Raw genomic sequence first — 15,593 nt, 5'->3', positions numbered from 1 at the left:
TGCACTGTGATCAAGAACTAAAACCCACTGATCATGCCAAAAAAATTTTAATTATTGTCATTGATATAAACATTTTATCGACTTAAGTTCTATAGGTATTCTTGACAACTAACCCCTATGAATTGCACAAAGTGAAAATTGGAGTCTGTCTTTGTAAGTAGAACATGCACTGTGGGTTCAATCTTTTTTAAAAATACAGTTAATAGTGATCGTTATTGTACTGTTTTAACAAATTTCATTTTTCAGTTAACAGAAGTGGCAATCAATCACAGTTTGTTCCAAGAAGATGGTGCCACAGTGCACACAGATAACGTAACAGGTCATCAATATTTTTATGAAATGTATTTGGTGAAAAATCATTTCGAGAGGGTGGTTTGTGCGGCCTGCACAATGCCCGATCTGACCCCCCCCCCCATTAACTTTATATGCCTAGGTGGGGGGAGGATAGTGAAACGAGCATTGTTTTGCAACAGAGCATGCACTATTGACAAACCAAAAATGGTGGCATATATATATGATACATTCCATTACATCAGCTGGTTGAAATGTTTGAAAACAAATTGAAACGTATGCAGTGTTTTATTGATGTTGAAGGAGACCATTTTAAACACCTTAAACTATTCCAGTTATTGTAACATCAGTTTCAATAAAATAATGAAATAAAAATACGAAGTAATAATTAAGAAAATTTTGTTACTACACTTCCGTAATTCCAGTGCACAGCAACTTTCTGAACTCTGTATAAAGTAATGTGAACATAAATGCACAGTTCTGTTTGAATGGGTAAATTTTTAAATGATAATTTTTTTAACATTTCTTTTTCCTTTTAAAATAAGACTTCAATTTTTTTGAGTCCAGTTGTTTTTTTATCTCTTTAAATACAGTATAAATAGGAAATTAATGTAGCATATAATTACAGAATTTGTTTGTATCAATCTATACCTTTTTTTGCATACATATCATATCCTTTCAGACGATTTTTTCTGTTTTATATTTTTAATCGATATGAAATTTTCTCCTAAAATATATTTTTATCTTTTTATTGCATACTTAGGCTTTAAATTAGATTGTTTAAATTCAAACATTGAATGCGTAAATTAGTATATGTAATTTATATAAGTTAACATAAGTATGCGATAAAAAAATAGTGGAAATACAGATCTATAGGTCTCAATTTTGCCAGCTCTAATAAATAAATAAAATTGTCTTGTTTGTTAATTGAAATTATAAAACAAATTGTGTCTGTAATTTTGTTAAAATTACAGACACACACTGATCAGTTCAAAAGAAAAAATCTCCCCCTATAGTCAGGTATGAAAAAAACTACGGTAAATAAAGAACTAAACTAAGTATACTTATTTCTTAGTTCTTATTTTATAAATCTGTTGACTATAACAATGAATTTTTGAAATCACATTACTGGGAAAAACAGTTAAAATTCCTGATAGTTTTTCAAAATAAATGAAAATGCATCATTTGCATCATTCTCTTTTTTGCATCATTCTCAAGAATGATGCAAAAAAGAGAAAATCATTCCTAAATTATGATTATTTTCAAACATTAACATTTCTTTTGTGATTACCATTGAATTGTTGCTGCACATTTAAACCAGGTACAACAGTGAAGCATGATATAGTTTAATGATAATCTTTAGCTCTCACTGAATGTGCTCAAGTCCTGGTAAAGGCAGTTACTTTTATTCGGATTTGAATATTGGCTGTGGATACTGGTGTTCCTTGATGGTAGAGTTTCAATTAACCACACATCTCAGAAATGATCGAACTGAGACTGTACAAGACTACACTTCATTTACATTCATACATATCATCCTCATTTATCCTCTGAAGTAATACCTGAACGGTAATTCCCAGATGCTAAACAGAAAAAAGAAAACTCTCATTCAATGAGAGCTCAATATATAAAAAAAAGCCTGTAAATTGAAATTTTCAAGTATGGTTTAATTAATACGATGTAAATTTGTTACTTTTATATTTTTTAATGATAAGTATTTATATATTTCAGGATTTAATGTTGAAACTGTCGAATATAAGAATATAAGTTTTACTGTTTGGGATGTGGGTGGCCAAGATAAGATTCGGCCTTTGTGGCGGCATTACTTCCAAAACACACAGGTAAATTATATGTTTAAATATAAAAATGTAAATTTTTTTTAAAGCGCTATTATTCTAGAATTTAAGATGAAAAAAGTACTAGCCACAAAGTTACTGAACTCTTTTCCCCTTTCATCCATAAATGTTTAGAATTTAACCAATACTTAGATGAAAAATTTGTCTTATTATTACATCTGATTTGGGAGTTACTGATGACCAAAAATGATGTGATTTCTCAAACATCTAAAACAAAGAAATTTTAGCCTGATTATGTATTTAAGTTGTCATTATAGTTTGTTAAAAACTAGGTACATCAACAGAAAGGCTTTGTTAAACCGCTACTGGATTATTGCTTTCTTTGTTTGGTGTTTGTGATTTCATAGATTAAAAATAGTCATTCAAAAAGATTTTTTTAATGTTTACCTTGCGTTGTTTTAATGAAATGCGCTCCGCCTACCTAAGAGATAGTGAATAATTTAGCGTCATTAATACTTAACAACACTTCTGAGGAAGCATGAAGTATGATACTTAATATATATATATATCAGGTTTATTGTTGTAGATTTATTGAATATTGATTTTAAGGTACCATATGCCAGAGTTAAAAACTACTTCTTTCTACTGCATTACAATTAAGAGTAGAAAATGTTAGTGCTACTTAATGAAACAAGTATAATTTTAGAATTTTAAAAAATATGTAAGAAACTCAAATCAAATTAACATTAACAACATTTACTATCTATTAAATACTCATTTTTAAGCCAAGGCAATAAATACACTATCTATATAATTTGAATGAATGAAAAAAAAATTCACAAAGAACTCTGAAATGGTAAGTTATCACTAATTATGAACGCTTGTAATTTATCAAAATAATCAGTTATCACATTAAATGAATATGTTGATTTTGATGTTATTGATGTAGTTAATACTTTACTTTTGTATAAATAATATGACTGTGTCTATTAAAACTAAAAACCGTCCTATTATTTCTTTACAGTGAGCAAAATTTTTACTGTTTTGTATTCATTTAACAATATTTTAGTTATAGTTAATATTTAGTACTATATCTAACTCCTTGGTCAAGATCTAGCTAATGATTTATGTAGTTAAATCTGAGAGGACTCACAGACAGCGACAGGTAATCTCTTTCTGGGCAGGCCTTAAGTACTCCTATGTAATGTGTTGCTGGTTTCATTCTGTAGCACCTACGGGTGTAGACTCAATATCAATCACTACCACTTCTTTCCCTTGATGATGCTGGTCCTTTCCGATCATTGAGATCCCCAGGCCCAAAGAACCAAGGCATCTTTAAAATTTTGAGAGAGACTGCTTGTAGATGGGGTTTTAAGAACAGAGAAAATCTGATATCAAAAAAACCTGTCAGAACACCTGTCATGATATAAATTTTTTTTAAACAAATATTTATTTTATTAAAGCACGTTAGATAAGAACTACCTTTATGTGAGATACTTTATGTTAGATAAGAACTACTTTGAAAGCAAAAATTGTACATTAAAACAGGCAGGTTGCATAATTTTGCATCCACTTTAACAATCTCAGCTGTTTACCAATTGATTTGAACAAATGAGCTATCATCTTCCCAATCAAATGCTTAAAATTGTTTCAAATAGATCGTAATTCAATTAAATGTTTATGGTTCTATTAATGATTAAAAAACGTTAATGACTTATTTTATCACTTTCAAAGGTAAAATTTTCAGATTTATTTATTTTGTAAAAGATATCTGGTGGTGCATGTATATAAGGTTTCATTAATATGTCACTGTTAGTTTTTAAGATATAAATTTGTATTTAAAAAACAAATTGGCAGTTATACAGAAAAATAAGTAAGATAAGGTGTTTCTCCGCATGAATATTTTTGTTTATTTTGAATGTCCTGAATCTCAGTCCCTTAACATTTTGCCAACAACTCCTGGGACACTGTATAGCTATTGCCATGGAGGGAGGGAAAATATGGGTATCAGAGACGAAAATTCGAAAATCAGGCCAGAGCTGATAAAATCGTGCAACAAAATGTCAACTTTTTTAGTTGACTGGTTTATCCAGAGTAGGGGGCAAAAACCGGTTTAAAAATAATGTTGAATTTCCCTCGTCCCTAAATCTGTTCGATATAAAACTTTGGAATTCTAAATAATATCAGTATTTTCATGATACTAAAGCTCAATTTTACACGATTACAAAGTCAAAAATTGAAAAGCGGAAAACTACCCCTTCTATTTTGAGTAATAAGAGTTTATGTTTAGCAATCTGGAGATATTATTCAAAATATAGACAAACACATATACTATGTATGTACATCTTCCAGACTATTAAACAGTTTTTTTTGTACTCGGGATCGTGAATTGTCAATTTTCTCAACAAATAAACCTGACCAGAAGAAATTCTGGACCGATCTATGTCCTTTACTTTTATAGCAATAGTTGTATAGCAGCAATAAAACTGTAACTGAGAAAGTAAAAGAAATTATTAAATTATTTTAACCAAAAGACGTCTTTCTTTTTATTTAACAAGAAGGTTAAACTGGAGGACATAATTTATCAATTCCAGTTACTTTGTTGAAAGGAAGTAACAGCATGTGGGATCGGTTCAGTTTATAGTTGTTTGTGGATTTCAGTTTTCCTGTCGGAATGTACTTTCTTTTTTTTTGTAGTAAACTCTACACTCCTCACTTTCCCTGATAAGTATGACAGGGGATTTTTGTTATTAGGGATGATTGTCTCATTTTTAGGCATGTCTTGACCATATCAAGATGCCTTTAACTATAAATGAAGGTAGTATTTAAATATACATTTATATATGTATGAAATTCCCTGAAGTGCTAAAGTAATAAAATTCATTTAGATAACTTAAATGGAAGATTCAAACCGAAACAAGTATTCGGTCCATATAAACAAGTTATTTCTTAGTACCAGATTGTTATGTAATTACATATTTTCTGATGTCGTTTTGTTATTCAAAATATTTTCATTTGAAAATCAGAGGGAAAATTTCTTCTATTAGCTTCCATAAATTAAAATAGATTTCATAATTTAAGATTTTATGTGAATATTTGTGAATCCACGAAATTTAAAATAATACATACCCCTGCATTTCATAAACCCTTAGCTCACACTCAATTGTACAACTGTATACTTTGGCATTTGTGTATTGGATGACTTATTTTATAGCTGAGTGGCATGTATTCTTTTTTGTAGGTTTATGCGAAATAGACTTTTAGAAGGGCGTAATTTTCAAAACACATTTGTGTTTTGCAATTGTAAATTCAGTTGTTCAACAGTGAAGTTTATTGGATTAAATTTTTAACAGTGTAATTAATTTTTATTAGGGTCTTATATTTGTGGTCGATAGCAACGATAGAGAACGTATAGGTGAGGCACGAGAAGAACTAATGAGAATGTTGGCAGAAGATGAACTACGAGATGCTGTACTCTTAATATTTGCTAACAAACAGGTATGTGCATTTTTTAATTTAATTTATGAAAGTATTTGTGCTATTTATCAGATACGCTTTGTACAATGTGTTATAAGACAATCTGTTCTTTGGTTCTTTGAATGCCCAGATTTATTAGAATTCATATTTTTCAACTTCCTCTTAATAGCGGATACATTAATATTTCAGAAAGCTTCAGAGCCTCCCTTTGCTTATCTGCTTAGATCTCACAGCTTCTAGACACTGCTAAAATTTATCTTTCAAGTAGCCAGCATAATTTTGACAAACAGGAAGCCTTTTCCATTTAGTAGGCATATTTGTCTTCATACCTGTAAAAACAAAGAGAAATGGTCATTGTTCTTTAGAAACATTAATTATTAATAAGTATTTCTAAAAATATACAAACAAAAACTTTGTTCAGGATCACTTGGACCCAGATCCAGTTTGGGTCAGGTAACTCTTATTTGAGGTTATCAGGACAACTTTTATGATAAACTACATTTGGAAGCAAAATCATCTTCTGTAAAGAAGATTTTTTTTACTTTATTTAAATTTAGCGTCTACTTACCAAACGTGTGTATAGTTTACAAAATTGCATGTGCAGTTAGAAGTTTGCCGTACAGTAATAATGCAACAAACTGAAGTAAGTGCGCTGCAACCTGGTGGAATCATTGGACCAAATTGAATGTCTCTGGTTCTGTGCAAAATTCGGCTTTCAAATGAAATCGTCATGAACTAAGTCAGTAAATTATTTTGGAAAGCGCTGATAGATTTCTTCATTTGGGCCCAAACCTCACTACCCATGTAACCCATACTTAAGGACCATAGATAAGAAAAAACATACGAGGTGTCTATATTTAGTATGTTCATTATTCTGCGCGCAGCACAAAACAAACAACTCAGCATTTCAATTTGTAGAAAACCGGGATCCCTAAAAGGATGAAGCTCCTCACGCCTGGATGCTTCTTACTTGGCACTGAATCTTTAGTTGGCGGGTTGAAAAGAAGTTTTAAACTCGCTTTTTTACAGCAGTAGTCGATCGAATCTAGTCATGACTATGAAATTTATTTCTTGCGGCTTCATGACAATCGTTTTTGTAAAATGCATTTACCACAAACCGCATTTGTGACAGATTGCTTTATAACTTGATACCGTTCATTATAAAAAAATTAATCGGTCCTGCTGACTTGGAACTCCAGCTTTGTCGTGAACGATTCAAAATTCCCTTTTCATGTGTTTCTTTTATTCAAAAAATTGAATTCATCTGTATGAATGTTTAGAACAGTGAAACTTTGTTTCTCTTTTTTCAGGACTTGCCGAACGCGATGAACGCAGCTGAAATCACAGACAAATTGGGATTACATTCACTACGCAACCGCAATTGGTATATACAGGCGACGTGTGCCACAAGCGGTGATGGCCTTTATGAAGGTCTAGATTGGCTTTCTAACCAGCTGAAAAATGCTAATCGTTAGTGTGATTTATTATTATTTTGATTGAGTGGTTTAATTAGTGATGAAGATTGATCGATAAAAATTGTGAATTCTTTCTTTTTTCTTTCTTTTTTTTGAGAAGATGATCACCCGGTTGTCTGAATATGTATTCTATTGTATAAATAACACGATAATAATTCAAATGAAATGAAAAAAAAAAGAACAAACTTTGTGTTTGTGTATTGAGTGTATATAATGCATTTTTTTTTTCATTTCATCTGAATTTTTGTCTTTTTCTGATTATTTATACAATAGAATACACATGCGATCAGCTAGGCGGTTGTCTTCTCAAAAAAAAAATTCACAATTTTCATCGATCAATCTTTGTCAATGATTAAATATATATATATATATATTAATAAATATAAATAATTGATAAGTGGGACGATTTATAATTAAGATTAATTATATTAAGAATTAATTGTAATTATTAATTATAAAAGTTAATGAAAATGAAGAAATAAAAAATTAAATTTATTTATTTATTTATTTATTATTTAAAAAAGAAAACATGTTTAAATCGCTACTGATAATGTATGTATGGACAAATTATTTTTCTTTTGGACTCTTAATAAGTAATGTAAAGACTCTAATATAAGTAATATAAGTTAATACACACAACTGATCGATTCAAAATGAACGTGCCGCTGTAATACTGTGTCGCATTTTATTATGTTGATGGTTAATATTGAAATCGTTAAACTGATCGACTATTTTTGTTTCAGTTTTTGCTTAGAATATAAAAAAAAAAAACATTTTAATTTGTAGTCTATATAATCGCATGATTATATATACAACCGCTAACATAATTCAGATCTGCTCTTATGTATGATAATATTTATAAACTTAAAATAAAATAGACGCAGTGCATCATGTGGTACATTTATTTTTTAAATGTATTTTAGAGGGGGGGGTTTGTTCTTTCTTTTGTCTTTTTTGTTTACACAGATTCAGATAGTTATCTCATTCTGATAACTTATATTCATATAGTCTTATGTGCACTGCTCTTTTTTGTTTTAGATCAGAAATATATATAGCCTTCCCACTCATGTTTTCCTTTCTTTTTTTACATATAGGCTATAATGTACTGGTCGTCAAAATTATATAAATCTAGTGTAGCGTGCGTATGTGATAAAAAAAAAATTAAAAATAGAAATGTCGAATGTACTTTGTTATGTTATGTTTATATTACATGACTGTTATCTAATTTTTTTGTGTTTTCCATTTCCAATACTAAAATGAAATTTAAATTTTAACTATGTAGTCGGTTCTCTTTAGATGTTTACAAATGATTTATCTTGTACACCTTGAAATGAAATGGAGTCATTTTCTATTATACCTTTATCGAAGGATAAAACGGTGGAAAAAGCCGGTACAGAAGCTTTTTTATAGTTTAAATAATTTGTTACATTATATCTGTTAAAAAATATATTTTTAATAAAGCAACCAATCATCTTTCCCGAAACTATATTTATTTTCTATAAATTTTCCCCTTTGTGTTCCACTTCCTCGTTTAATTTATTATATTAAAAACTTATTCGAGTAGAAGACATATTTCCACGATAGAAATGTCGGCATAGATTTTTTTTATATAACAAGTCGATAAGGAATGGAGAATATTATAAACAATGTTTTACAATCTCTTCATTCTCCAGTTGAAGAGATTATTTTGTAATGGATAAAAGAACGAAAACTCTGTCCAAGATTAAAACAATATCTATATTGCATTTTACTGAAAGAAGGAAATAGCTTTGTAATCAGTTACGATTTTTTCTCTTTTGCCCTATAAATTAATGGGATTATCAAAATCTTTTCACTATATTTAATACAAGTGAAAACTCTATCCAAATGGTGAATTTAATCAAAGAAGTCTTGTGAATATGTTGAATCTCTTCATATAAACTACCTTCAAAACACAACTGGTGGAATTTAAATATATTTATCGTCTAAGTATAAGCAAAATAACAAAATCTGTTTTTAGGAGTATATAAAACATTTAATATATACATCAGACAATTTATTATAATATAAAAATGGCTCCATTTGATGTACAATATTTATCAATGATGATAATCTCTCTTCATAATCATCAGATTTTTTTTAATATTTATTTTAAGAATTTTAATTAAAAAATATATATATATTATGGTTATTTTGTGATCATGATATTAAAAAGTAATACGTATTTGTTATTAAAAAGTAAGTAAATAAAACATACGTTAACTAAGAGAACTGATTAATACTATATAGAAGTAAAAAAAGTATGATTATCAAATAAAAGAAATTCTATGTTGTACAGATAATTTATGTTATAATAATATTTAAAGTAAATGCTTAATTTTTTTAATTTATATATATTTAGTATTAAGTTATTTTTAATTATGTGTGTTTTATTATTTTTTCTTACTTCTTTTTTTTAAAGAAAAGTTTTGTTTGAGTGGGGGGAAAATGTTATATATTTATAATTTAGAAATAAATATAATGTAAAAATAAAATTAAAAATAATTTATTATTATTAAAAAAACAATCGATTATATTTTTTTTGTTTTATTTCTTTATGTATAAAAATTATTATTACGAATGATTTATTGGAGAAATAATTTGTGTTTAAACTTTGTTAATAACATGCCATTATAACAGCGCCTAATGTAACCGTCTAAATCGAGCGGTGTTGGCTGAAGATAATTTTCAAAAATTGTTTAGTGCTTCGTCATGAAACAGATTTTTTTTTTTAGTTCCAGTGCAATTTTTATATAGATTCTAAAAAAGTATTATTTAATTATAAGGTGCTAATTTAACTAGCATTGTTATATTTGGCCACAGATTTATTTTAATAAAAAATAAGCATTTGTAGATGATTTTTTTTATATGTCTTGATTATTTGTTTATCTTAAGAAATTAAATTTTGTTATTTATATATAAATTTTCTTCCTTTTTTTATTACTTTCATTTTAAAATAATCCTTTTATATATGTATAATTTTTTTAAGAATGAGAAGTCTACATAATCGATTCTCCAGATGTAAACGTTAATTTTTTTGCAGTAAAATTATTCAGTGTGAAAGTTTTCCAAAATTTAGTTTTATTTGATGCCATGAATTAATTGTAGATGTGTTTTTAACATTTGGCGTATTTATTTCAAATCTAAGGGAAATTTTATACGGATAAAAATAGACAAGTAACATAAGGTAGACTTTGCAACAATAATCAAAGTAAATGTTTTTCAAATAATAACATATTTTTAGATAAATAAGAAATTGAATATACACTAGTATTACAAGTGCCAAACCAATCAGTGTGACTATTACAAAGTATAGATAATCAAGATATCAGTGATCTCCTTTACAAATCTACATCTATATAAAAATAATAATTGCTGTGTTTAAGGTAATAACTGGGAATATTTAAACTAAATAACTGTAATAGATCAGAGCTGTCAAAATAATTACTAAGCGTTAAATCAATTCTATCTAAAGATAATTCAAAATTAGCAGTTCTCAACCAGTTCAAAATATAACTATAATCATGATTAGAGTAATGCATTGGTTCACCTATTTTGTTCACAGAATATCTTAGAAAAACACGATGATGTTTTTCAAGCAACTTATTTAGATAATCAGTTTGATGTCCAAATAACTGAACGATATGTTAAAGCAGGATAAATATATGAAAAATACAGTGTTCTAAAAGTTTCAATAGTGTACAAAAATTTTGTAAATTTCCTAATAAAATTAATGTTTTTTAAAGCTTTAGAGACAATATGTTCAAAATGGTATCGGCAAATGTTACTTTACTATCGGTAAATATACCTAGATCTATAGCGCATGAAACATTTTTGAGACAAGTGTCATTTAACATGTAATATTATGATCGACAGCATTAACTTTTTTCCAAATGTAATATGAAAACATTTTTCAAGATTGCTCTACAAACCTCAGATTTGCACCGTTTGTATAACACAGATCGGTTTGAAGTTATGATATTAAATCGTTAGGGTTATTTATTGTTTATAAAATTTTTAATTATCTGTAAGTAGCAAAATCTGTCGAAATGGAATAATTAAACTATCATTTATAAAAACTAAATAGAATGGAAGAACTAAATGAGTACCTTGACTGATTGACTCCTAATGTTACATGGATTGGTCTTTACATAAAATTATTTGTTTTGACCAGCTAAAATCTATTTGTAAGAAAAACGAATGAAACTGTGAAAGTAAAGGTCCATTAAATACAAAAGTCAATAATTTCCTTGTAAATTGATTTACAACATCAAATGCAATCTAAAGTCAGGAGTAAAGGGAATTGTCAATAATTGAACCCTTATTTAAAAGCGCTAACAATGTACTTCATATACACTTAAATTTGTCTTGAATTGATTATCCTTAAGAAAGTTGTGCTGATATTTCACCGCTTTTATGTAACTGTGTTAACACAAAAAGTTTTCCAAATAGTGGGAAACTACCCAATTTTTAAAGTGTTTGAACAACTTCATAAGAAGCAGTATAAAGAATGACAAACATTTTTTAATCAAGAGCGGATGGATATTAAAATTATTTGCATAAAAATTTATTTAACAAAATTTTATGAATTTTTAACAGAATTTTTAACAAAATTTAACAGAATTTTTATGTCAAATTTGAATTCAATTGCACGTAAAAATAATGAAATCGCACTAAAAGATTCACAGATTGATTAAAATTACAGTTTTGTCAGGTAAAGATATAAGTAAAATTATTTACCCCATCTGATTTGCCTAATAAAAATTCATTTATTCCCTTGCTATTTTATATCTCAAGTAATTTACTTTCTAGCCTTTTCAAAATTATATAATATATCACGATCATAGGCAGTCTCTGTGAATCAATTGTGTTCTCCCGCTTCCCTTTCTGTTTCTTATCCTTTATTCTTGAATTCAGATGTGTGTTGAGAAATTGTTGGTGGCCGCCCTTGTTCCATTTCTAATGTTTTGTATCTCTTAAATTGTTCAAGGACTTTCAGTTCTTACCCAGAACTGCAAGTCTGTGCAGTTCATATGAAAACAACATAACTGCTGCTGTATAATTGTGTAATTGTCATCTTCGCTGCACGATATGTAAGTTAAATATGCGCTAGTTTACTTTATTTGTAGTTTTGTAAACAATTAAGTCGTCACAGGTTGATTATTTACTAAGTAAATCGTTTATATTAATTAATGATTAAAATAAAATTTTTTAATGCGATTAATGATTTTGCCTTTTTCATATGAATTTTATAACATCTGTATTTTTTACTTACAGAGGCAGCGAGTAAAATGTTGTTCATCCTTTTTAATTTAGATAATTTTTATGTGATTTTTTTTTATGGCCTACTAAAAAATGAATAATTTTTTAATTGGCTTCTTAACAGAATAGTTTACTCGTATATATCCGATTACAAATAATTTAGTGAATTTAATGATGTTATAAAAAAAGTAAATCTTAGATGTTTATAACTTAAACTTAATCTTGGGTGGTTGAATTTTAATACAGGAATTATTTCAGTATTTTGTATAAAATAGTAGGCAAATATTAATTTGAAATGTAAATGTTTGAGAGTAATGTTGATTATACTTATATTCCTGTGGTAAGTAGAATTAAAATGTTAACTTAAACTTAAATATTGACAGCATTTTTGGTAGATTCAGCTATTAAAAATATATTCTACTGTGTGAAAAAGTTATCAAAAATGCCATGTTTCATAGGAAACCTGAACGAGCTTAGTTTTTTTTTAAGATTTCATACCACATACCCTATAAAAATTATGGCTTATGTTTATATTTGTTGTCTTCTAATATAAAATTGCCTTATGTTTTGGTTATTTTAAAATTTCAGTATTTACATAAAATAATTTTTCTTCCTTAAAGTTTTGAATATTCTTGTTGACAGTTTTTGAGTTTTGTATTTTTTTCCAAATTAAAAGTAAAAGGTACTTAAAAAACAGTTAGCACTCGCCATAAAAAAAAATCATTAGAGAATAAAAATTGGAAAAAAATGTAGATTTAATGATTATAATTATACACTTTGTGATTTATTTAGATATATGTTTCTATAAAGTTCTGTTTGTGAACGGCACGGCATAATAATTTATAAACAGTAAAATTAATAAAGTAGTAAAGTAATAAAAAAAGTAGTAATGTTTGTATAAAAATGAAGTTCAAAATATTATATCGTTCAGAATTAAAATGAAAAATGACAAGAATCATATATGACCAATAAAATATTTCCAGAAAATAAATGGCTTTTCTACATTTTTCTTTGAAAGGATTGTTTTATCTGGTTTTTCTCAATTTTTATTAAATACTGATGGGTGTAATACAAAAAATGTTTAGTGAAAAGAATTTTTATGTGTGACAATGTATAAATTATGTACAGTAAAAGTATATATCATAACCATCAAATACTGAAGCCTACAGTCTGTGAAAACTGCTACAACTCGGAATCCTGGGACATTTAGCAATATTTAAATTATATATATATATACATATATATATATATATATATATAGAAAACTAATTCATTTAAAATTTAATCATGCCAAATTATAAAACAAATCTACATAACCATGAAATAACCACATGGGTTACATTTTCCTCGCATTACAAAATTCATTTCTCATAAAAAAAATTGTACGGAGATATTTGTTATCTGGCAAAGCCTTATAGTTGCTAGAGAAGGAAATAAATATAATTAGAATCATTCTATTTCTGGCCAAAATTTTTGGAATAATTTTAAATTTAATATAATAATAAATATACAAATATTACCTCATAAAATACATGAAATTTAAAAATGAAGACAATAAAACTAGATATGTTTTTCTGTTTTCATAACAGATGGAACTGTGACCGACTATTTCTTATAAATAAAAATAAGTTTGATCCTAAATTATTAAGTACTTGGCACGGGTTATTTCTTAACTAAAAAAAACTTATATGATATTTTAAAATAAAGATTTATTAAAAAGTTCATGGACTAACATTGTCAGGGTGAAAAGGCAGAGGCAAGATAAAAAGATATGTCTTTTTATCCTGCCTATTCTATTTTTCCTTTTGTTGTTCTCTTGAATCCCATCTTACTATCTTGTATCTTGCTTTTAATTATTTTCTTATTTATTTATATCTATTTGGTTTATTATCATTAATAATGAATGTACGAAGGCAAGTTTATTCGAATCCTTTCTCTATTTATCTTTTGCTTTTTAACTGATTTTTGTCAGACGTATGATGTGCGACAGTTATGCTGCTGTGGTCTCTATACATTTCTGTCTCAAACCTTCTCCTTCATCTCCTTGTAGTTTCACCGCATCTAATAACTTCATCCCTTTTCTTCCTTGCTTCTGCTGACCCGTATGATACATTTATCAGAAGAATACTTCTGTTATTTATTGTATTTTTCAAAATCTTATAATACAGTATATTCCACGTAAAACACTTGAACAAATTTGTTTGTCAATTTCATATATCATCGTGTTTCTTGTATCCCTCATTTTTGTTTTATTAATGAACTTAAGAAGATATTTTTTTAAAAAGGTTTTTAACCGGTAATATTTATTATTAGGTGATAAAAAAATGTGTGTCAGTTTTTTTAAATTCATTGCTGGTGGTTAGCCGTTAAAATTTAAACGTTATACATGGCATGATATATAACAAAGTAATTCACCTTATGCAACATGTTTTATGAACTTAAAATTACATACAAAGAAGAAAAAGAAGGTATTAAAGAAAGAATGTACATTTAAGTTGAATTTATACTAAGTACAGACAACATTGTGCATAATTATAATTATTATTTATATTTCATATTTAATCTTATATAAAATATATTGTTTAATTACTTTATGTACAACTACTATTATTATTATTATTATAGATTATAATTACATTCCGTCAATTTTATTTTAATTACGTCATTTTATTTTCACTCTAATTTCTCTAAATTATTAGTTTTTTAAAAATAAATAAAATTTATATAGTTAAATAATACAAATTTATGTATTAATGTATAGTTTTTATTATATATATATACATATATTTTACTATTAATAATTTTGTTGTGTATATTTTTGTGTACACGTCACTAAATATTGCTACGATATACATATAAAAAACTGTTGGATAAAGATTGTAAATTATTATTATTAGTAATTAATTGGTTATTATTGATAATATAGACTGTGTTTCCTTGTTTCTTTTTTATTATACGTACATGTTTTTTTTTTTTAATTGCTTTGCTTGTAGTAGATCATTTTATTTTAGTTTTTTTTTTTTTTTTAATACCGTTTGTTTACAAAGTAGATCATTTTATTTTAGTTTTTTTTTTTTTTTTTTAATACCGTTTGTTTACAAAATATTGGGGTTTAACCAATTTCTTTGAAAATTATATGACCAGATGTGTTGCTTTTATATAATAATAATAATAAGATTGAATGAATACCATTATTTTAAAGTGCATCTGAAATTTACTGAAGAACTTCAGTCGTCTAACACTTAATTTTTCATATCTCTGCTATTTTGTGTTT

The 15,593-nt window shown here is 27.2% G+C and overlaps 1 protein-coding gene across 3 annotated transcripts in view; it reads left to right on the top strand.

Moving 5' to 3' along the window:
• Positions 1-15,275, top strand: part of Arf1 (ADP-ribosylation factor 1) — a 32,648-nt gene extending 17,373 nt beyond the window's left edge. For all 3 annotated transcript variants that reach the window (XM_075381739.1, XM_075381741.1, XM_075381740.1), the window contains exons 3-5: positions 2,023-2,132; positions 5,460-5,585; positions 6,875-15,275. In XM_075381739.1, coding sequence (XP_075237854.1) covers positions 2,023-2,132; positions 5,460-5,585; positions 6,875-7,039 — 401 coding nt within the window. In that variant the 3' untranslated portion in view covers positions 7,040-15,275. The remainder of the gene's footprint in view (positions 1-2,022; positions 2,133-5,459; positions 5,586-6,874) is intronic.
• The last annotated feature ends 318 nt before the right edge of the window (positions 15,276-15,593 follow it).

Source organism: Lycorma delicatula, chromosome 13 (assembly GCF_047948215.1).
Source record: "Lycorma delicatula isolate Av1 chromosome 13, ASM4794821v1, whole genome shotgun sequence".
NCBI lineage: Eukaryota > Metazoa > Arthropoda > Insecta > Hemiptera > Fulgoridae > Lycorma > Lycorma delicatula.
This window is presented reverse-complemented; position numbering and strand designations above follow the sequence as displayed.